We start from the raw sequence: 24,387 nt of genomic DNA, 5'->3' as shown, positions 1-24,387 counted from the left end.
GCCCTATCATCTGCCTGTCCTTCCTCAATGTTAATACACACTGCATCTACTTGAATACCAGCTGCCCCATCCTCAGTCCTATCAGTTTGGTTCTCATCCCTTTACCAAATTAGTTTAAATGCTCCCCAACAGTTCTTGCAAATATACCCGTCAGGATATTGGTCCCCTCAGGTTCAGGTGTAACCTGTCCTTTTTGTACAGATCATGCATTCCTCAGAGGAAATCCCATGGTTCAGAAATCTGAAACACTGCTCCGGACCAATTCCTTAGCCAAGCATTCGTCTGCCAAATCACCCTATTCTTGCCTTCACTGGCATATGGTGAAGGTAGCAATCCAGAAATTACTACCTTGGATGTCCTGCTTTTCAGCTTTCTACCTAACCTTTCTACCCTACATATTCTCTTCAGGACGACTCCCTTTTACTACCTATATCATTGATACCAATATGTACCATGACTTCAGGCTGGTCACCCTCCCTCTTTAGAATTCTGTGGACCTGATCTAAGACATCCCTGACCGTGGCATCTGGGAGGCGGCATACAATCCGAATGTCTCTTTTACATCCACAGAATCTCCTGTGGTCTCCTTTAATGATGGAATCCTCTATCACTTCTGCACTCATCCTCTGCCCTACTTGGTGCCAGATATTCGGCCACTATGACTTGCCCCGGTAAGTCGTTCTTCCCCCGTCCCCCCCCCAGCACCACCACTCTGACAGCATACTAATTATTGAGGTGAATGGCCACAGGGATACTCTGCACTGGATAACTATTCCCTTTCCATCTCCTTACAGTCACCCAGGTACCTGCCTCCTGCAAGTTAAGATGACAACATCCTGTAACTCCTATCTATCACATTCTCCCATATGCGCTGAAGGCCATCAGTCTGCAGCTCCAGATCCTTACCACGGTCTCTTAGGAGCTGCAGCTCGATGCACGTCTTGCGGATGTAGTTATCAAGGAAACTGGAGGTCTTCTAGCGTTCCCACATATCACAACAAGAATATATCATTAATCCTGGATCCATTTTCGCTACACTTGCTATGTACTAATAGACAGAGAGAAAAAAATATAGAAGCTTGCCTCTGCATGTTCTCACCCAAGCCTGTTGAGCCAAAGCCTGACCACTCTAACACTGTCCAACAATGACCGCTCCTAATAATTGGATGGAATTTCTGTCTAGAATTATCTCTATATTCAAGTTGTGAATGTAATTTGAAACCTGTGACTAAAATGTGTTTATAAACTGATGAATCTTAAGACCAATCTCTGATCTTAGCATTTATTTTTCTCACTGCAAGCTCTTTTAAGTTATTTCTTGAATTGGAGCCACAAGTGCGAGATATCATCTTCAAGTTTTATGAGTCAAAATATGCTTCCTGTTTGAAAATGCTAGATGAAATGAAGGTGAGTCAGAATTTGAATTAATCAGAAATTCCTATCCGCAGAAATAAAACACTGCATGTTCCATGTTAGTTGGCTTATGCTAGTCTATCATCTGGGTGGTCCTGTTCTACCTAGGAGTATGAGTTGGCAGTTGACATTGTACAATTGTTCTAAATCCTTGCTGATGGTCTTTAGCAAGTACAAAGTTACCAGAATAATACGTTTTATTTCCGGAAAATGTGGAAGGAATATTTTGGTTGATTGACACCAAATAACTGGGAGGCAATAGAACAGATGGATAGGTAATAAGTGGAATTTAATGGTGAAAAATGCGAAGAATTACATTTTAGTAAGAAAGGTGAGAAGAGCTGATCTAATGCAGGCACAGTCTTGAAAGGTATACTAATGCAGAGAAACTGGAGGGTGGAAGCTTCTAGTTTTCTGAAAGTGACAGGTTGGGGAAGCAGTTTAAAACATATGTAATCTTGATCGTTAAAAGCAGATGAAAATGGAGGAAGAAGGAAATTACAAAGAATCTTTATTAAAAAAAACACCAATTTGGCCACAGTTGGAGTATTGTGTGCTGTTCAGGAAAAGAAGTTGGAATTGATTTGATAGTAATCTGCTAAAAATATTCAAAAATCATGAAGGGTACAGTAGATTAGGGTAATATGTTCTTATTGAGAGAGGAGTCAAGAATTAGGGGAGATAGAATGAAAATCAGCAAAGAACTAAACATGACAAAGTTTCTTTTTATGCAGCAAATGGTAAGGGCCTGGACTCTACTGCTTGGAGTAATGGTTAATACAGTTTCAATTTTGCTGAATGACTATCTGAAAGAAATGAATTTTAAGGGTATAGAAACTTAAATCAATTATTCAATCATTCATGTCTAATATGTCATTCAATTAGATAACAACACATCTGTTGCTCAAAGTTATTTGCTTGCCTTTGATTCCTATCTCTTGATACCTTTGCCAATTAACATTCCAACTCTTGAGCTTAAAAGTTAAAGAAAAAAGTAGTCACATCCTTTGTGTGGTATCCCCTGTATGCCCTGGGTTCTAAATTTAATCATGCCTTGTTTTAGAGTACATCAGTAGAATGATCCTCCCTGTAAATTCCTCACTGAGACAGATTTTAAATTCCTCAAATTGAATACCCTTCAAGCTTTGAAAGGTTTTTTTTTAAAAAAGCATTATGCAACCTATCATCATTCAGACTTGGAACAGCAGTTTCATCTTTGTAAATGGTCTAAGAAAACTATATTTTGCAGAAGTATGGTGCCCAAATCATGCCCAACCAATCATTTAAAGCACAATGTCTTTCCCTTTTGTATTAGAAACTTCTCAAGATAGGCATATATTCCACTAGCTCCATGATTATATTTTGCACCTTTAGCAAGTTGGGTTCCTGGTAAGTATCTGTTCCTTTGGTTACCATATCTCAAATTTCAATTTAGTATTTTTGGAACCAGGGTGGATTGCTTTGCAATGCTCCAACATTTTGCAAGAGAGACTTGCAACAGTTTCCATGTACAGTACAGAACTTTGTTATTTACCAATACTGAATAGTACAGTTAGCATCCATCAAACAAGAGGTTTCAGTGTTCAGATATGATTTATATCTGTTTCTTGATCCTGGTGCATTAATCCATAAAAATATGCAAGTAATTTATAAAAGCTCATTTGGACTGTGGCTCATTGATAAATAAGTAACTGCCAACTCGTATATGTGTTAAAGACAACATCAGCGATTCCTGTATTAAAAATACTTTGCTACCCATTTCAAATTGTGTGTAGCAGAGAAAGAAGTGACTATGTGGAGTCATTTTTACTAACTAGCGCTGTTTGTTTTGCTGCAAAGGAAACTCAGTTTGAAGATTTTAGGCTCACAGTTTTATATGGGCAAGTCTTAATGTTCTACCTCTAAAAGGGGATAGCAAAGGAGTTTGGATTTGCTCTAATTTAAATGCTTTCTCAAATTTGGTTTTTTTCATGTAGCCAACATTGCTTTGTTTGCAATTTGATCCTTCATTAGTTTGATCTACTGTATTATTAATCCACACAAGTAGTACTACATAGATTTGCAGATCTGTTTGACTTTATTAAAAAGAATTATTAGAAACCTAAGCTCCTTTTATCATTTTATTGCTTTCTTGTTCTTTGTTGTGTTTTACAATGAAAATCTTTGATTGGAATAGATCTTCTGCATGGTTTCAGATATCGCATTTCTACATGATTAAGAGAAAATGTAATTGTTTTATTTAATAATTGTTTATTTATTGGTTTCATGTTTTAATCTTTCTCTCCTAGAAAATATTCTTATATTCTCTATTTTCCTTTCCTCCATTCCTCCATTTACACAGGACAACCTTCTGCTGGATATGTATCTAGCTCCACATGTCAAGACACTCTACACACAAATCAGGAACAGAGCCCTTATTCAGGTATGTGGAGATGATTATCAATGGTATGACATGGTAACTTTGACTCTTAATTATTTCTTAGTTATAAAGTACTCAGTTATCCCTATTATACTCAGTCATTTATTTTAAGGGAGTCATATTTGTATTCTGAATGTGCTACTCCTTCTTGACTGCACCAACCGTAGTTTGGAATTTGAGATCACTGTTTCAATAGCGAAATGCATTTTATAAATATCTCAAAATGTACAGTAATATAATATTGCAGTTGTCGTCTTTGAAGTATAACATTGAGAAGAGAGTTGAGTGGAAAATGGCCATAATTCTACAATCTCCAGACTTTTAAAATTGTCTGAATTCTTGATGTATACAACTTTTTTTAACCTCTAGATTTACCTATTCTCTCAAACTTCTGGGTTTCCTTGTCCTACCCTCCACTAACTTGAGTTAATCCATATTCTGTCCTTACTTAGACAAAGTCCCGTTTACCTGCAATCATGTGCCCGAGATTCACTTACTCTGCCATTGTGCTGTTTTATGCTATCAGGGTCATAAGTTCTGGAATTTCTCCCCTAAACTACTTAAACTTTCTATCTTTCTTTAAGCTGCCCAAAATTTGCACCTTAGTCAATTCTTTGGTTATCTACTTTGTTACCTTAATTTGTGGCCTGGAGCCGGTTTGTGTTTGCCAGTCCTCCAGTACAGTACCTTGGGATTTTTGGAATGTTAGAAGTACTGCATAAATTGAAATTGTCATTGTTGATACATTTTGCTAGGTTGCCTATATGGATTTTGGTCTTTCAAACTAAATTAAAGTCCTTCTGTGGCTTTAAATATGAATCTGTAAGAAAACTGCATGTGAAGTCATCTAGTATGACACCAAGTTGCTGGTTACTGTGTTTTCATCTTTTTTACCAAAATTCATTAAAAATTTTTAGAACAAATTCATTTCATGTGCCTTCAGATAAATAGTGAAGTTACTAAATTGCTCAAGGCAGGCTGTTTCTCAAAAAATAATGAATACATCAAAAGGTAGGCATGGTAACTAAAGTCTTAAGTATTAAGTTCTAATAGAAGTGAGAACTGAATGTTATATTTTGCCAGCCTTGCCTATAAGTTCTTTTATATTTTTAGTATTTCAGCCCATATGTTTCTGCTGACATGAACAAGATGGCTATTTCTTTCAACACCACAGTTGGTGCACTGGAGGATGAGCTGACACACCTTATCCTGGAAGGATTAATCAATGGTAGAATTGATTCACATAGCAAGGTGAGTTTCTGCTCTCAGCATCATCCATTGTGGGTACAACATTCAATGCCCTGGAAAGAAGTTGGATGAAAATTACAGGACATTTTCTAATTATTCTGTAGGCAAACAACTTAATCTTCCAGTAGCATTTCAATGCCAAGTGGTTAATGACTATCACTGATCTTACTTTGGAGCTTTAATTCAGATCTCACAAGCTTTATTTGTGTGTGTACACTAATTACCATAAGTGACAAGTAATTTCATTTATATGGTGCCTTTCACAACCTTTTATGGTATACTTCTGGAAAAATAATCACTGTTCTAATTAAGAAAATATAGCAGTCAATCTTTACACAACAGTGTCTTAGAAACAATGCAATCTGGCTGAGGAATAAATATTGACCAGAATGCACATATATCTAAATAGATGAGATTCTTCTAAGAGTGGGGAACATTTGATAACCTCTAATTACACATATCAGCATTTCTCATAAAACAATCACAACTTTCTAAAATTAATTTAATTATAGAGCAATTAACTTTGTCGATAATTGACATTAAGATTTGTATACTTAAGAGAAAACATTAGGAATTATTTCCTATAAGATTAACATTAATTTTTTAAAAAATTTTCATTAAAGCAAGTCTGACGCAGCAAAAAAAATTGGTACAACTTGAACTGAGTCATATAGGTAAAATATTGATTTTAATTAGTCAGCTATGTCAGCAATGGAATATTGATGCTTAAATGTGGAATAATTTCTTTGCTTCATGGTTCTGTGCCTGAAATGACAGATGAGAGGTTGATTAAGCCAGCTTATTTTTTTCTTGATTATAGATTCTGTATGCCAGAGACGTAGATCAACGCAGCACAACATTTGAAAAGTCTTTGCAGATGGGCAAAGAGTTCCAAAGAAGAGCAAAAGCCATGATACTCCGAGCTGCTATTCTGCGCAATCAAATCCACGTTAAGGTACTTGGGCATTAAATGATAACTCTTTCAAGGTATTGTTCAGCCTTCAATGTCAGCTTAATTGTTAAATACAGATATTAGTTATAAATGTTATTTACTCAAAAATAAAGTACGGGTGGTCACAATGTCTTCTGTCTTCATACTAGTTTTTGACTAGTAGCAAATGTTCAATGAGTATTTCAGAAGTAGTCATGGTTTAAGATTTATTTTAAAAAGTTGCCTTGAAAAGATGTATAATTTTATTCCCATGGAGGTTAAAGTCAGATATTATATAATCTAGACTATTTTGCTGCTAAGCCAAAAGCAGAGTTCAGTCAGCAATGAGACCAAGAAATCATTTTCATAGTAATATTTCTTTAGTATAATTGCATGAAAGCTATTCAAATTTACATTAACAATGTAAAATAGAATAATCCGAAAAAATAAAGGTAATTAAAGCCAATGTTAATAAAAATCTAGAACTAATTTACACCTTTAAACTAAAACCTGAATAGTTTATATAAAAACTTAAACTTCCTTTCTCCCTCCTAATTTACAGGCATAGACCCACCATTAATAGCAATGCTGTTTGAAAACCTACATCCAGTCTAATGGCCAAAATGCCCAGCATTACAGGGGTGCATCACTGAACTCCATGTAAAGTCCATCTGAATTTGGCCTTAAAAGCTGAAATCATGCATCATGCTCAAGTCCAGGACGTGTCTGGATTTGAATGGCTGCACATGTAACATTTGACACTACTTGGTGATATTTGTTTCTCACTACCAAAATAATACAACTTGTTCAAGTTAATAGTTACTAATTGCAGATCCTACTATTAAAACACATATTTATACTTCTAAGGCATTTAATGCTTGGCTTTGTGAGACTCCATATCTTTCATAACACTAGAGAACATGTTCAGTACCATTTTATGAAATGCTTCAATAATGTTACTGCAAATTTATGTCACATCATCATGTAAAATGCTATTTTTCTTAAAGTTTGCTATGATCTTGAGCAACTCTTGGTCTTTCATTTATATTCTTTTTCACAGGGTGGAAAAGAAGTGCTAAGAGTTCTAAAATAGAATTTTTTTTTATAATTGTGCTATCATTTAACCCTTCCACAACCAAACAAGCATCCTTGTCTAAACAAAAAAAAATGGTATTTTAATTCATCTTACTGTTTATGTAACAAGTTATAGGACTTTGAGCTTTAATGAGCGCATTTGTGCATTTCTCTTTTATGGTGTTTTTTTTATTTTCTGTGTGCAGTGGTAAATCCTATGTCACAGACAATTTGCTACTTTATGTATTTATATAATCTGTACATCTGCAAGCTATTTGGCTTAGGATATCACTAAGGAATTTGTTCTCATTCATGATTTGCTTCAATTGAAGTATAGAAAATAAAATCAGCTATATGGACAAGGAATGTATCATATATCAAGTAGCATGCAGAAGATAAAAAGTCATTATGAAATTCAGATAAAGTTGTAATTTTTACTTCAAATCACTCAACTTTGAAAATATTCTTAATTTATTATCTGTTGCTGAACAACACGTGTAACAACATAATAAAGACAAAAATAATCTAAATGGTTCAGTCTGACCATGGTTTGTAAAAAAAATTCTGAAAAGATACTCGAGATTCAAGAGTACTGGGGAAAAAAGAAAGAGATTTTAGTTACATGAACATATACTTGGTCACTGAAGGATGACAACAATTAGTGTGCTACAATCAGCATTTCCAAAAACAATACAGACAATTCTGGGCATACATCCGTATGATTTACTGCAGTCATTTTGTGCTGCAGTTTGAAGCCTGCCATTTGTCAATGGCAGTAATTGAGTTTATAATTTTTACTAAAGAACTTGAAAGCATACTTATAAACTTGGGAACATTTTGAAGAATAGTTTTGACGCAAATACTGATGATATTTATTTTTAGACTAACAAAATGAAATCAAAATTTCCTTAATTTTGTTGGGGAGAGGGACATAAAAATGCAGACATAGTTTATTCCTCTTAATTATCCACTATGAAGATGAATGGAGGGAAAGAAATTATGTGTAATATATAGACAGAGAGACAGGAGGACCTCAGATACAATGAAACACAGAAACCTCCTCTGAGTTCATGTTGTCCAGTGTAGGTACTTTCTGTTCTCTTCATTCTCTTCCTATTAAATCGCTGGCCTATATATTGTGTTCTCTTTCAGCTCCCTCCTTGGTTTCAACCTATTTTCCACCTTGCATTTCTCTCACATTCATTCCCATATTTCCTGCAACTTTGCTTTTCCAGTCACATTTCCACCTTGCATCTGTACCAAAACAACCCAAATTAAATCACAAATAACATGGTGCAGAACTGTGACTGTGTGGTGTAGAAGCAGTTCACCCTGTCTGCTGCTTTTCCTGTGACTGATCAAACCATCCTTCTCTATTCTTCCTCTTAGCCATAGCCATATTCTTTCCCTCACACAGTAATCTGTTGTGTGGCCTACAGTGCTAGTTCTGGAGTCTACAAAGAAATTATCCTTTCAATTATCTATCCAAAAAATATCAACAGGAATCACATGTGCCACATTGATAACAAAAAGCAAAGCGGCAGAGTGTAACATAGTAAAAGCGACTGTTAATCTCACTTTCACTGTGAAATTGGTGACTCCTCTCTGTCCCTTGTTAGTGAGTGAATGAGAGAGAGAGAGACAGAGACAGACACACACAGTTGAACTGTTGGTAAACAATAGTTTTTGTTCATTGCAGATCATGGCCGCTCTTTGGGTGCTTTGCCATTGCTTGGTGGTGGGCTTTTTGCTGAAATGGTGGGGGGGTGGGGGTTGATGCATTGCTGCTGTTTGCACAGGGGAGAGGGAGGTTTGGTGTTCTCATGTTTTTCTGTCGTTTATTCTTTTGGGGTTCTGTTTTTCGTGGATGTCTGCAAAGACTAAGTATTTCTTGTATATTGTATACATTCACAGATAATAAATGGAACCATTTGATTTGATACTTGGTTCCACTGCATCTCCACTTCTCCCAACACCCTCCATAACTTTTTGATATTTAGTACAAAAGTGAAGTGAAATATTCTTTAATTCAATATTGGGAAAAGAGGCCATCTACCTTCACTCAGATAATTTGTAACCTCATTATCTGATGTGAGGCTAAGCTTGGCTTCTGACATTCTCATCACTATCCAGCATACTTACAATATGGTCTCTTCCTCAGCTGTTCTGCTGCAGGAAACTTCATCCACGTTTTTATCACTGGACTTCCTTTACATTCTGGATCCTTGGACAATTTTGTTTTATTCAAAGTTCTAGCTATGTTCTAATATACCAGCCTCTTTGCACACATTTACCCATTAATCTGTTTTATCTCTCAATCCTTAAGTGCCTCAGATGTAACTTTACAATCCTCCCATTCAAATCTGTCCTTGTTTTCACCTGTGCTTATTCTTTGGGTATCTCTATGAACTGTCAACTTCATCTTCTTGTAATTGACTTGTGGTAACATGCTGTAACAAACCCATTTAACCTTCTGCTGGAAGCTCCTAATAAATGGCAAAGCACTACCCAAGTTTCTCTCAGTTTAAAATGTCTCAATGCCCCAAATGTCCCAGACTATTCAGAAGCATTCAAGTACTGTTAGAGTATATTTTAAAAATGTTTACTTGATGTCCTCTACTAATGAAGAATTAAGCACAAACAATGAAGTGTATTTCTCATTTTTTTTCCTTATTATATAATGATTCAAATGAATGGGCTTTTACAAGCTCCTCGTCCACCAACTGGCCTCCCAGGAGCACAGTGTAGTTCTGAAATTGCTGAGTGTTGCAAATTTCCAGGTATTCCATAAGTAGGTGAGAATTCTGAGAGAAGCTGCAAGCAAAATATGCATGACAATGTTTGATTTTTTTCTTTTTTTGTTTTTCTACCTGGTGTTTAGAGGGATCTTGTGCCCTTGTGCATGAAACTCTGAAAGTTAACATAAGACCATTAGACAATGGGAGCAGAATGAGACCATTCAGCCCATAGAGTCTGCTCCACCATTCCATCGTGGCTGATTATTATCCCTCTCAACCCCATTCTTCTGTCTTCTCCCCGTAGTCTTAGACACCCTGACTAATCAAGAATCAATTGACCTCCACTTTAAATATACTCAATGGCTTGGCCTCCACAGTCATCTGTGGCAATGAATCCCACAGATTCGCCACCCCTTGGCTAAAGAAATTCCTCATCATCTCTGTCCTTCTATTCTGAGACTTTGCCCTGTGGTCCTGGACGCTGCACTGTAGGACACATCCTCCCCACATCCACTCATACTATATTAACAAACAATTAGGTACATTGATCCCTATTGCAAGCAAATGAAACAAGAGTAGAGATGTGCCAATTCCATTATGGTTGCCGTCTGGTCTAATCTGGAAGTTTGTGTATGCCTGTGTTCTCCCTATATGACAGAGTTCAGTGCATATTTATCAGAGTTTGTAGAGTAGAGCTAATAGGACTTGATGTTTCAATCCCTATGACAAGTCAGCACTCTCAATGTTGGCAGTGGGCTTGGCGTGGTGACATGGAGGGTAGATACCTCATCGGGGTCATCAGGTGGGCACCCTCCTTCTTTGACGTTTCATTGATAAGCCCATGGCGTCTTCAGAGGGCTTAACAGTGCTACCTGGCGTCCCAGATACACCCCCTCAGTTCCATACCCTCCTGTCTTCATCTTGCAGCCCAGTTGTTGTCTTTCTTTTTAATCCAAATCCAATTACTGCTTTCTTCTGCTGCATTTGGCAAGGACTTGATTGCTTGTTGGAGGGAGACACCCCTCACCCCCATTCAATAGACTGGTCGTAGATGTAGCCACAAATCCCCTGCATCCCACTTTTACAGGGAAAATCTTGGTCTTCCAGCTGTTCTGGGCAGTTTCAGTTGCCAGTTCAGAGTACTTGGTCTTTTTCCTCTCATAAACTTCTTCAATACTATCTTCCCATGGTACTGTCAGTTCCACAACATGTGCCAGCTTGGCTGTTATGGACCACAGGACCATGTCTGGCCAGAGTGTTGTAGCCGCAATGTCTGGGGGAAACACAAGCTTTTTTTTTTCCAAGTCCACATCTATTTTCCAATCCCAAGCAATATGCAGAATGCTTATGTCCTTTGATGTTATTTGGTGCTCTGGAGGTTGGCCTGCTGATACAAATCATGTAATGTGGACATTTCCTGCCGATGTTTGTGGGAGAGGGTTTACGGTGGTTTGTCTCTGTTCCAAGATTGATGCCAGCTGTCTGAGAACTTGGTTATGCCGCCAAGTGTACCGCCCCTGACTGAGGCTCATGGTGCATCCTGTTAAAGTGTGCCTTAGTGATCCACGTGCTTGATAAAGAGAGCAAGCAAGGTCTTCTCCCCACCACTGGTTCAGGTTCTGGGGTGTGGGCAGGAGGTCATAAGTGGCTCTGATGACAAAACTTAGCCAAGATCCCTCCATCTCCCAGATGTCGCACCAGCTGAGTTTCCTCTTTTCCAGGCTCTCCCAATTAGTCCATTGGTCCTGTTTGGCCACTGAGATGGCCCTGGCGTGTCGCTCTGCCTCGTCCTGTCTTCTCACCTCCTCCATCATGAGCCGTCTCTTCTGCATTGATGTTGCCTTGTGCCATTGAGGAGGCTTTGGGACGAGCCCGATTACTGGGATGCTGGATTTGCCATATGACGAGAGATTAAACAGTCAGGAGCTTTACTGTCCTGATGAGGGGTCGTGATTCAAAATGTCAATTGTTTATTTCAATACATAGATGCTGCCTGAGCTTCTGAGGCCTTCGTGTGTGTGTGTGTGTGTGTAGCTCCAGCATCTGCAGTCTCACTTGTGTCTCTTGGGTTTCTACTGTTTGAATTTAGAGAATGAGAGGTAACCCCATTTGATTCACACAGGGCTTGATAGGATAGCTGTAGATATAACTTTCCTTCCACTTGGGGCATTGAGAACCAGGGTTCAGTGTCAAAATAAGGGGTTGTCCATTCAGGACTCAGTTGGGAAGAAACATTCCAGTTTTTCATTTTCTGCTGTGCAAGCTCACTGGCTCAGTATGTACAAGACAGGATTCAAAGCATCACATCTCTAGCGACCCAGGTTTCATCCTGACCTTAGGTTTTTGTGTGGGTGCTTCAGTTTCCTCACACATCCCAAGTATGTACTTGTTGTTAGATTAATTAGCTACTGTTAAGTTACCAGTACTGTAAGTGGGTGGTAGTAGAACTTTTGAGTTTGTGAGAGTATAATTTAAAAGGATGAAAGTAAATAAGGAACATAAGAAATAGGCCATCTGACCCATTGAGCCTGCTTCACCATGGCTAATCAGGCAATGGATTTGGCTCCATCTACCTGCCTTTTCCCCATAACCCATAATTTCCCTGCTATGCACAAATCTGTCTTAAATCTCCAACACCAACACCATCTCTAATGACTCTGACACTGTTTTGAACATGTTACACTCTGACTTTTCAACGCACCAGCATGGCTCATCCCTCAAGTATGCTTTGCCTTCACTCACATCTTCATTGTTTGCGGTGATAGTTTACTACAATTTACCTCAGATAAAGTTTCATTAATGTTTTTAGTTGTATAGTCACTGCTCTGGCTCTACGTGCATCGTGCCTGCAAGCTTTGCAGCGATTTATAGATGAACTGAGTCAGGCTTTGGGCCTACTCCGGCTGTTCCAGGATTGGGGTTTATGGACTCAGTTTGGTTCAGAATGCTGTTACTTTCTTCTAATGTTATCATGATTTGTGTTTTTTTTCCCCTCTCTTTATCTGCACATTGGTCTTTTTTTAATTGGGTTCTTTCGGCTTTCTTGCTTTGTTGCTGCCTAAAAGCAGATGAATCTCAAGGTTGTATAATTTATACATACTTTGATAGTAAATGTGCTTTGAACTTAAATAATTGAATGATGTAGCCTCTACTGCTTCCCTATTTGGAGAATTCCAGGGTCACTACTCTAGGAAAAGTAGTTTCTCCTCATATCCATCCTAAATCTATTCCCCCAAATCTTGAGGTTATGCCTGCTAGTTCTAGTCTCATTTACCAGTGGAAAACATTTTCCTCTATCTTATCTATCCCTTTCATATTTTTGTGTTTCTTCAAGATCCTCTCTCATTCTTCTGAATTCCAGTGAGCATGGTCCCAGGCGATTCAGTCTCTCCTCGTAGGTTAACCCCCACATCTCCGGAATCAACCTGGTGAGCTTCCTCTGCACCACTTCCAAAGCCAGTGTATCTTTCTTCAAATAAGGAGACCAGTAATAAGGTACACAGTATTCCATATGTGGCGTCTCCAGTACCCTATACAGTTTCAAAATAACCCACCTTGCTGTTAAATTCAGTCCCTCTATCAGTGAAGGCCAATATTTCATTTGCCTTCTTGATAACCTGTTGCACCTGCGGACTAGCCATTTTGCAATATAGGCACAAGCACTCCCAAGTCTCTTTGCACAGCTGCAATCTTTCGCCGTATAAATAATCTGATCTTTTAATTTTCCTTTCTAAGTGGATGTCCTTGCATTTACCAATGTAGTACTCCATCATCCAGATTCTTGCCCACTCACTTAACCCCCCCTTCCCCTCCCTGCACATCGTCTGCACAACTTGCTTTCCATTTAATTTAGTGTCATAGATATGCTACAGTCCTCTTTTCCAAATATCTGCAAATTGGTCTAAATGTATTACAATTATTAAACACAAAATAAGTGATTGCATAATTACTCACCCCCTTCAAATCAGTAGATGCACCTCTGACAGCAATTATAGCTTTGAGTCTGAGTGGATAGGCCTCTATCAACTTTGCACATCTGGGCACTGCAGTTTTTCCTCCTTTACAAAACTGTCCAAGCTCTGTCAGATTGCATGGGGATGGTGAGTGAGCAGCCTTTTCCAAATTCATCCAGAAATTCTCAGTTGGATTGAGATCTGGACACTGGCTTGACCACACCAGGTCATTAACTTTATTGATTTTAAGCCATTCCTTTATAGCTTTGGCTTTATGCTTTGGGCCATTGTCTGGAAAACAATCATCTCCCAAGTCACAGTTCTCTTGCAGACTGCATCAGGTTTTCCTCCAGGATTTCCTTGTATTTGGCTGTATTCATTTAACCCTCTACCTTCACAAGCCTTCAAGGGCCTGCTACAGTGAAGCATCGTCACAGCATGATGCTTCAAGGCAGGGATGGTGTGTACTTAATGATGTGCAGTATTCAGTTTACGGCAAGCATAGCGTTCAGTCTGGTGGCTAAAAAGCTCAATTTTGGTTTCATCAGACCTGAAAACCTTCTTCCAGCTGACTTTAGAGACTCCCACATGCCTTCTGGGAAACTCTAGCTGAGATCTCCTGGGAGTTTTTTTCAATAATGGCTTTCTGTTTGCCACTCTCCCATAAAACTGTGACTGGTGAAGCACATGGATTACAGTTGTATGTGCCGTCTCTCCCATCTCAGCTACTGAAGCTTGTATCTCCAGAGCTGTCATAGGTCCCCTTTTTGCACAGTCACTCCGTTAGTGAAAATGCCTACTCTAGGCAGATTCACAGCTTTGCTATATTCTTTCCATTTCTCGATCATTGACTTAATTATACTCCAAGGGATATTCAGTGACTTGGAAATTTTCTTGTTTCAATCTCCTGACTTGTGCTTTTCAATAACATTTTTGTGGAATTGCTTAGGGTGTCCTTTTGTCTTCATGGTGTAGTTTTTGCCAGGATGCTGACTCACCAGCAGCTGGACCTTTCAGGTACAGGTGTTTTTTTTACTACAATCAATTGAAACACCTTGACTCTCCATTTGGAGATATAGAGGTGATCTCCATTTAACTAATTATGTGACTTCTACAACAATTGGCTGCACCAATGATGATTTGGTGAGTCGTATTAAAGAAGGTGAATACTTAATGCGATCAATTATTTTGTGTATTATATTTCTAATTAATTTAGACAATTTTATAGAGATCTGTTTTCATTTTGACAAGAAAGTCTTTTTCTGTTGATCAGTGTAAACACGAAATTAGACCTGTATTCTCGGACTCCTGTGTCTTTTGAATTAATTTAGTGTTTTGTAGTTACTAAACATAACATTGGCAATGAGGTATTTTTTAAATGAACCTGAGATAGCTACCAACCTGTTGAGGTGCAGTGAGATGTTCAAAAGCTTTTTAAAAAAAAGCATTGAGGAATGGTGAGTGAAAAACACAGCTCAGCACATACAGAGACAGTTGAGCCTTTTTTAAAAAAAAAAGCAGTGCAGTACATCTTCTTCAGAAGGGAAGACACGACCAAGTTTTTTTAAAAAGTCAGAAAATGGAAGAATTCACAAGTTATAAAGAGAGCGTACCGGGTGATCATAGTCATAAAAATGATCAGAATTGGCTTGCAACATTGAAAGGATTGACACATTTGATTATACAACAGCTAAATGGATTTTAAATACTGAGCAAATTGAACAGTATTTTGAAGCAAATGATACAGCCAATGAGAAACAAGTACTAATTTTGCTAAGTGCATTAGGTTGAAAGGCATATAGTTTGCTTCGAAGTTTGACTGCTCCAACCAAACCAGCAAAAATTGGCTTTGCTGATATCGTGAAAGTATGCAGGAACATTTAGAACCAAAACCATTGTTGATTGTAGAATGCTTTAAGTTCATAAGTGGAATCAAAAAGAAGGGGAGTCTATTTCATTGTACATAGCTGAATTGAAGAGATTGAGTGTTGTCGCTTTGGTAACGGTCTTAATGATGCACTGAGAGATCATTTAGTTTATGGAATCTTACAAGAAACATTCAATAATGGCTCCTAACTGAAGCACAGATTACATCTTTAAAAAGCAGTTGAAATTGCTGTTTCAATGGAAACTGCAGACAGAAACAATTATTGAGTTGCAGTCAGGAATGAAAGTGAGTGTGAACAAAATTGCAGTGTCTGAACAAAAACCAGCCTAGCTGAACAAATTGTGTTACAGCTGTTGCAGGGGCTGACATAGACCAGAGCAATGCAGATTTAAAGGCAAAACTTGCAGGAAATTAAACAAAGTAGGATGCATACAAAGAACATGTCAGGCAGATAAAAGGAAATGGACTGCACAGGGAAGAGAAATCGCTAAAGGAAAAGTCAAGCTGCAGTTTGAAAAAGAGCACTAATTTGCATGTGTTGATGAAAAGTCTGATAATGGTGAGAGGGACACAGGACTTTAGCTTTGAGATTTACAGTGTGAAAACTAATAATAGAAAAGCAATATGGCTTACACCAGAAACAAACAGTAAATTAATTAAAAAGGAATTGGACACTGGTTCGGCTGTTTCAATCATTCCACAAAATGAGTTTGAGAAGCATTTCAAAGGTACTAAACTGAAGCCTGCAGATATTCAACTAAGAACTTGCACTGGAGTAAAGATAACTCTGTTGAAATGATATTTGTGACAGTTAAATACAGCAACCAACAAGCCACGTTGAGCTTGTATGTGGTAAAAACAGAAGGACTAGCATTGTGAGGATGTGATTGGCTGAGACAACAACAACTTGATTAGATGTCCATTCTCCAGTTGTATGCTACAACCCCTGCAAGAGACCGAACTGAAGCCAAATTAAGACAGGTACCAAATGATGCCACAACTTCCTCCATGCTGTACATCATGAACCGTTGCCCAGTAGAAGGCATACAGATTTTGGTGTCAACCTCGGTCTCTGGTTGAAAAGCATATTGGACCAAGGAAGGACCATGCTGCTTAGAAGAATTGTTTAAATGACAAAAGGAGTGGTCTGTCTACAAAAGTTTTTGTAGGCAACATTATTTGGGAAAGCTTCTGATATGTTAATCAGGCAATTACTTGCAAAATATGGCTTGGTTGTAAGTTGGAAGAGAGTTCAAGGAGCTTCAGGAAAGTTTCAAGCATTTGACTTTTGTGAGTATAAAGAATCGGGATCTACTCTGTATGCATTAAGGTTATTGCATGAAATTCAAGTGAGAGACAAAAAGCTGCTTGTAAAAGTAGATGCAAAGACCAATGTCCAGCTGGATGAATGGAAGGCCAAAAAGTAAGGAGTCAATGGAGATTCAAAAACAGAAGATTCATCAAATGATGTGCATGAGGAAACTAAGAGGAAAGATCAGATCGTAAAGGGAACAATAGAGAGATTAAGAAGAGTATACTCCTGTGAACTAAATGCACTTTCCCAAGATCAAGATGCGCAAACTAAAAGAAGAAGAAAGGTGGCTACCACTGTCAGAATCACTTCCTGCAGTCTCAGAGCCAACTTCTTCAACTACCACAGAGGAGGCCCCAGAACCTGAGATTGTTTCACAGCCGCAAGTCTCACCTGCCAAGCAGAATGATCCACCCTTGTCAGGAAAGTAATTATCTGACAAGAACAAGAGATCTTCCACAGCAATTAAATCATTAGGCTTCAATGGGACAACTTAAAATTTACGATGCTGTAGATGTCTGTATATAGTAGCTGTATTATATAATATACTGTGTACATAATTAAAATGTATTCTCTACTGAGTTTGACTTTATAGCTAAGTAGGAAGGAATGTTTTGTATTTAATGTTTCAGTAATATTTGAGTAACCTTGTATCTATATTTAATTAAGCATTTGTGTATGTTTTAAATATTACAAGATTTGCATAAATACATGAATTGCATACGTCATCATGCTACCACATGATACGTATGCACCTCGCTTAAAGTAAACACAACGTTAGACCTGCATTCCCAGACTCCCATGTCTTTTGAATTAGTTTAAAGTTTTGAGGTTACAAAACATAACTGTTGTGGTCTTTAATTAATTTTATAATGGACTTGGGTTATCTATTTGGTTTTACTGAGTATGCCCACAAGAAAATGAATCTCAAGGTTGGATATGCGGTATATATGTACTTTGATAATAAATTGACTTAAATTTTGAACTTTGCTTTTCAAATCCATTTAAAGTTCTCCCAGTTTTCCATTTTCCATTTTCTACTACTCTTGGGACTTTGTGCGCCTGAGCTTTTAGTTTGATATCTTCTTTTATTTCTTAGTTATCCAAGGCTGGCTCTCCCCACCCTGTTTAGGCTTTTGGATCAAATTGCACCTTCCATTTGTGTGAAATTCAGTATTACTGCAATCCCTAATGAAAAGATTGTTAATTTTACCCCTTGTAGGTTGCTTAACATGGCTGTTTAAGAAAGCTATTACAAATGCATTCTAAAAAGTCTTCTTCAAGACTGCCTCAACCAAATTGATTCACCAAATTAAACTCCCCCATGACAACTGCCATTCCTTTCTTTCATGCATTAGATGTTTTTGGGTTTATTGTTCATGCCACTGTTATGTTAGTATTCTGTGGCCTTCCCCCCCTTCTCCTTAGTATTCCTAATCTCTACCCAAATGACCTCAACATTCTGCTCCTTAGATCTTGTATCATCTCTCACTATTGTCCTGAGCTCATCCTTAATTATGAGCGATTCCCTGCCTTTCTTAACCCTCCTGCCTATCCTTACTTGATACCTTTGGATATTTAATTCCCCATCATCTCTAACCTGCAACCACATTTCTGTAATGGCCACTAAATCGTAAAGCTCTGTACTCATTTGTGCTACAAATTAACTGACCTTGTTTCGAATACTGTGGTCATTCAGATAATGAATCCTTTCATTCATTGCCCTTTTAGAATCATGTAACCTTATGTGCCGTTTGCATTTACTTTGACATTGAACTTACACTTTAGTCTCTGCATTGCTTCCCTCTGTCTTTCAGCCTGGATTCCCATTCCCTGCCATATTAGTTTAAAATCCTCCCTGGAAAGGAATGAGATTGATAGATTCCTTAGACTGGATGGATGAAACAGCATCCTTCAATGTAATAAGATAAAATAGGAACATTTAATTGTTTTTTCAATATTAGCAAAACCAAGATCAGTGCAGAGATTAGCTGCCATCTTGCTAAATGAAGGAGTCAATAATTGAAGTCTTTTTCTTTTTCTTATTTTGTGGAGGCTTGTGTGCAGTTATTTGCTATATTGCCCGTGTATCATCACTTTAAACATTCTTCCTTGATTTTAAAGTACTTTAGGGTGCCCAGCAAAGGATTTGATAGATGCAATACAAATGAGCTCGGTTGATAAAATTATTCTTGGAGAAAACAATTGTTAATTGAATCAATTATGCCACATTTTTGGCGGTTTTGGTCTGGTTTATTTAGGGTGGATGCCAGTTAAATCTAGTGGCTTGTAAAAATGACACTTACTTTAATCTTTCAAGCTGCCTTTGATTGGGTCCATTTATCACCAACTTCCAGTTGATTTATTAAATTCATATTTTGGATTTTTGTCCCATGGAATAGCATATGAAAGGCTTAACTGATTCAAAACACTAAAAGAAACAAAAATAATTAAATATATCACTCACCTATGTGCTCCTTCTGTTGTCATTTATATCAATGGCCATTGGGATCCTATGCCATGGTTTGAGTGCTGCTCCCTATACCAAAGGTTTAAGAAACTTCAGCAAGCTGCAGCTCCATAGTTTGACTCCATGTCCTGAAATTTACTGGGACTGCCTAAGGGGACAAAAAGAGCAACGTTCATGCCAAGATAAATTAGAACCCTGAAAATGTTTACAAGGCATAGTTGTTCTGGTCTGGCAGTTCTGAGTCGATGCATGTTTGCTTGAACTTTTGTAGATTGTTTGCTGTGTTTATAATCATGTGATACCTTCCATTTAATTAAGATGTAATTTATTTAAAGCTGTTGTTTTATTGCATTTTAACATGTTTTGAGTACAAGGTAAGCAGGTATTCCAGATAATATAAGCTTAGCTTCATTGTTTTTTTTTATTTCTTTACAGTCCCCTCCAAGAGAAGGAAGCCAAGGTGAACTTAATTCTGCAAACAGTCAAACTCGAATGAGCACCAACATGTAAAGAAATAAAGACCCTGTTAAAGAAGAACCAGTGCTGTGTGCTTTGCCTTCCACAGTTCTTCAACAAAGAACTGCTTTTTTTGGCTTTAAAGAAATTCAAACAATTGTAGAAGTGAACCTCTATCCTGCTGTTTTTGGGGGCACGAAGAAAGTTTTGTTGTTTAAGTTAAACAAAAAAATCCTTTGGATTAAAGAAGATGACGAACTGTGTGCTACAGGATCTGAATCTTTACTTAAAAACATTTTTTAATTATTTTCAGGATCCTAATTGTGATATGTGGGAGAGCGCTCTGAACAGCCGAATGGCAAGGTTTTAGTTTCTACAAAACTGTGAAGAGTGTTGGAATTAATAAATAGAGGATATTGTACCAGAGAATATTACTGTTAGTTCAAGAGTGGTAAAAGCCCATGACTATGGAATAGAACAAATAAGAGCAGGTTATGGGAGTCTCTTGCACATGTAAAAGCAGTGACGATCATTGGTGCAATATTCTATTCATTCTAGAGGCATTGTTGAAAAGTACTTTTATAGATTTGACATAATGTAAAATAATAATTGCATTGTTTTATTAAAGGTCTTGGTTCAATTTTTTACTTTACCCTTTCAGTTGTCACATTTTTCTTTCAAGGCTATGGCATAAATTCTTAAGGCATTTTGTGCTGCTTTGAAATTGGTGGATGAAATATGTATTTGCATAGTTAGACTTGGAAGTTCTTTTCCTTTATTGCCTATATTCTCCCCTCTTCCCACTACCACCCTGGCAGCCCACAGTTACCATAGCCTATTGAGATTTAATATGCCAAGTTCAAGGATTGCCTGAGCTAGCATTCAGATGTAAAACATTATTGTATTCCAATAATTGAATATTGTAGTATCAGTTGTGTCCTGAAATGTCAGTTTGAATTTCATTGACTAGGAGTTAATAATACTTTACAACAATGCCTATAGAAAGGAATGTTCTAGTTTGTCATTATCCACGTTTTTGACTGGTGTTTCTAATTTTCCCATGAAAATGTATGATGTCATAGTTGATGATCAGTAATTAGTTGTTCGATTGCTGCAGTAATTGTTGGCTCGATCTTAAGAGTATTAAAAAAAGAATATGAATTCATCATTAGTTTAAACTTTAATGCTCTGTATGTATGATACAAATTCTTCAACTCTGGCATCACTCCCAAGTAACATTCAAAATAAAAGTATGGTTTATTTTATTTAATAAAAGAAAATTTAATTACAATTTTTCAATAGTAGTAAAACACAAAAATAGAAGTATACAGATTATATGGAGTAAGTGTCTTACTATTAGCAGTGTGTTACAGGTTTTCTTTTACAATTGTGACAGATGATAACATGAGAGTTCTGGTGGGATTTTGAGTTTCTTTAACACAAGTAAACTCTTGGAATTCATTGTTACATATGAGAAATGTGGTTTCTTCTTTGGGTGTGCTTAGCCTTGTGGAATCTCATGCTTTTCAAACTACTCTTGAAGCACTACAATAGCAAGTAATTAAATTCAGTTTAGAACGATGTAAATTATCTTTGGAACACAATAAGCCCGTCACCAGCAGGGAGGAAAGCTGTGTCCCCTGATCTTTTAACTGTTCTGTTTATGGGCTATACAGTGACTACTTTCACATTTTTGTTCCTGTATTTTTTTTAATTGCCTTGAGGGCAGGCTCATTGTCATGTCAGAATAAAGGAAATGGTGTTTGTTAATCTGTAATACATTGCACGTCAACAATACAATGTTTCCCGCACGAATTTAGAAACATTTTATAATTACATATAAAACATTAAACAGTTATTGAGGCCTATTTACCACTTCTAAATCTAAATAGTTTTAATTAAGTTTAGTTGTCCAAAAAATGGACAAAGGGGCAAATATATCCCCTTTAACAATTATCTTGATGCTTCCTAGCTATTCAGTTATAACTACAGTTGCTAGGACTGAGTAATGAATAAAGTACTGTTTTGCTTTCCTCCCACTGTATCGGGAAAGAAATAAAGTTCTCACCTCTTGCATGTAGGAATGTAACAGTGCCATTCTTGGACTTAAATTGATCCCTCCTCAGATAGGAAATTGAAGTAGCTTTTTTTTTCCATTCAGCTAAATTTATAGTTAATGTCAAGTTGTACAATCAATACAGTGTCAATTAACAAAAGTCTAAATTGAAACTCAATAGAGTAAATTTTAAATTCTGTTACAACTATTTGAGTTGATCGTGGCAAGCAGAAGTTCTTCACTGCACAAAGATATAATTAAATCCTATGTGATTTTGGATGTATATTTAACATACAGATGAATGTTGATAAGCCAAGAAATTATTTGAAAGATGAGCAGAAATGCATTACTAAGACGGAATTGTTTAATTTGAGGATTTCTATTTTGTTGACAGCACAGAAACATCAGCTAATTTGCAATTAATTGAGTAAAAAACTACTTGAGGCTTCTCACAAAACTACTAAAATCAGGCCCGCCTCTTTTTTTTGAAATTTAACATAGGACCTTCAAGTATTTGGTACGATTTTCATTATATTTTCTTATATTAGTGCATGATATTTAAAATGTATGAGTGTTTACATTGAGAGTATTTTGAATTTGTTTTTAAACAGATCAAGCAAATATAAAACCAGATTTACCTCATCATGTGTTTATCCTTTGTCCCAGTCTTTCCATTACTCACCCTGTAGGTGTTATGGTATACCATTCTCAGATTTCGCCTTCCCTGCATGGAATATGCTGAGGCATACATTGTTTTAATGAACATTTGGTAAGTTTTAGTGAACCAAGCACTGTACCAGGTTCACAATTTTAAAATTTCCTAATAGAAAACTGCTATCAATGCATTTTGTAAATTCAAAGACAATATCTTTCTGGTCATGCATTCCTGTTAATTTATTGGTTTAGCACTGCAGATTCCATGATTATGACAGAAAGTTCTTTTAAAATTTTTCATTAAATTTCAGAATACAAGGAATTATTCATCAAAAGTCTTACTAATATTTGACTGGACTGGATTTCCTGATATTGAAACTTGAATAAAAATGTTAAAATGGGTATTTAACAAAATGACCAAATAAATCTTGCAGGAACTAATTGGCCCAGTAAAAGAAAATGTATACTTACCCCCCCTCCCCCGGCAACTAAATAAAAGGCTACTTATCAAAAGGATTATATTATTCTATTTGATGACTCTATATGTTTTGAAGATATCAGTAGTGGAGAGGGCTAAGAAGTTTCAGAGAAGCCCTGAAAAAAAATGATTCTTTTGCTAGTGTTAGTGAGCTAAATGGAATCAACATTCTTGCTTATTAATTCTCACATATCTCCAATTAAGAAAAGATGAATCAGCTTGCTTCAGAATATTTTAAAATTTAAATCTCTTTAATCATAATTCAATAGATTTTCACATAACCGTTTTTTGTAGCTGTGAAGGTGTGCATATTGGCAATTCATTAGACCTGAGTAGGTCATTATTTTATGCAAGTCTGTTTTTCACCATTACAAAGACCATTTTTCTCTATTATGTGCACTAAAAGTTTAGGATTGCAGGTTTTGTAAACTGCTGCTGTTTTGATCCAGTTGAACATATATAAAGTTTGCCACCTTGGACCTAACATTGATATAACATATCACCAGCTAAATGCTGATTAGTAATGATCAGAAGTCACAGTCACCTGTAATCCATGATCCTAGATCTTTGAAATGTAATGGGCTGATATAAAACATCAAAAAGCTATTGCAGGTCTGCTTTTCTACGTAAAGCATGCTGATACATAGGTGCCTATACTGTCCAAATGCTCCTAGGTCTCTTTATATCAATATTTCTAGTGGCATACCATTCTGGTGTATGTTCTACGTATCTCCATTTGGATTCCCAAAATTCATCACCTCAGGCCTAATGAGATTACATTCCAGCTGTCAATGATCTGCCAATTTTTTCGTTAGATTTATATCCTTCTATACCTTAAACAATATTCCTTGCTGTCCTTACTGCCAACAACTTTTGTGTCACCTGTAAACCTATCCAACATATCTTTTAATGTCCTAAGATTTAAACTAACAAACTGCAGGAGATGTATTTGTTCCTTTTATGTAACTGTCAAATTTATGAACATTGGAGTTTGTCAATGAAGTTGAAATTTCAAATTGGAATGAAATGTACAACCCAAGAACAGATTTTGTTTTAAACTTTTATAAATTATGTACATTCAATTCCACTGTCAGTGCCTTTTTTTAATCTGTTAGGTTTACATTAATTAGGCTTAGGGTGAATGCATGGAATAAATTCACAAGAAAATCACAGTTGGTTATGAAACTATTGTGAGTTTATTTATGTTGGTGGCGAATGTTATCAGGTAATATAAATACTCAAATAATGTATACAAATACAACAATGAGAGAGCTTTCTTTTTCTTAATTCTAGCTTG

General features: G+C 36.9%; 1 protein-coding gene across 3 annotated transcripts in view; it reads left to right on the top strand.

Annotated features, from left to right (window-relative positions):
- Positions 1 to 24,172, top strand: part of gps1 (G protein pathway suppressor 1) — a 68,806-nt gene extending 44,634 nt beyond the window's left edge. For 2 of the 3 annotated variants that reach the window (XM_073026085.1, XM_073026086.1), the window contains 5 exons: positions 1,302 to 1,407; positions 3,755 to 3,835; positions 4,946 to 5,083; positions 5,901 to 6,035; positions 19,882 to 24,172. In XM_073026085.1, coding sequence (XP_072882186.1) covers positions 1,302 to 1,407; positions 3,755 to 3,835; positions 4,946 to 5,083; positions 5,901 to 6,035; positions 19,882 to 19,956 — 535 coding nt within the window. In that variant the 3' untranslated portion in view covers positions 19,957 to 24,172. Of the gene's footprint in view, positions 1 to 1,301; positions 1,408 to 3,754; positions 3,836 to 4,945; positions 5,084 to 5,900; positions 6,036 to 6,573; positions 7,596 to 19,881 lie in introns of those variants that run through there. The other variant, XM_073026087.1, reaches the window with a different exon arrangement.
- Positions 24,173 to 24,387: the final 215 nt, after the last annotated feature.

The sequence above is a fragment of the Hemitrygon akajei genome, chromosome 22 (genome assembly GCF_048418815.1).
Source record: "Hemitrygon akajei chromosome 22, sHemAka1.3, whole genome shotgun sequence".
Classification (NCBI taxonomy): Eukaryota; Metazoa; Chordata; class Chondrichthyes; order Myliobatiformes; family Dasyatidae; genus Hemitrygon; species Hemitrygon akajei.
Note: the sequence above shows the minus strand (reverse complement) of the source record. Positions and strands in the feature narration are given on the sequence as shown.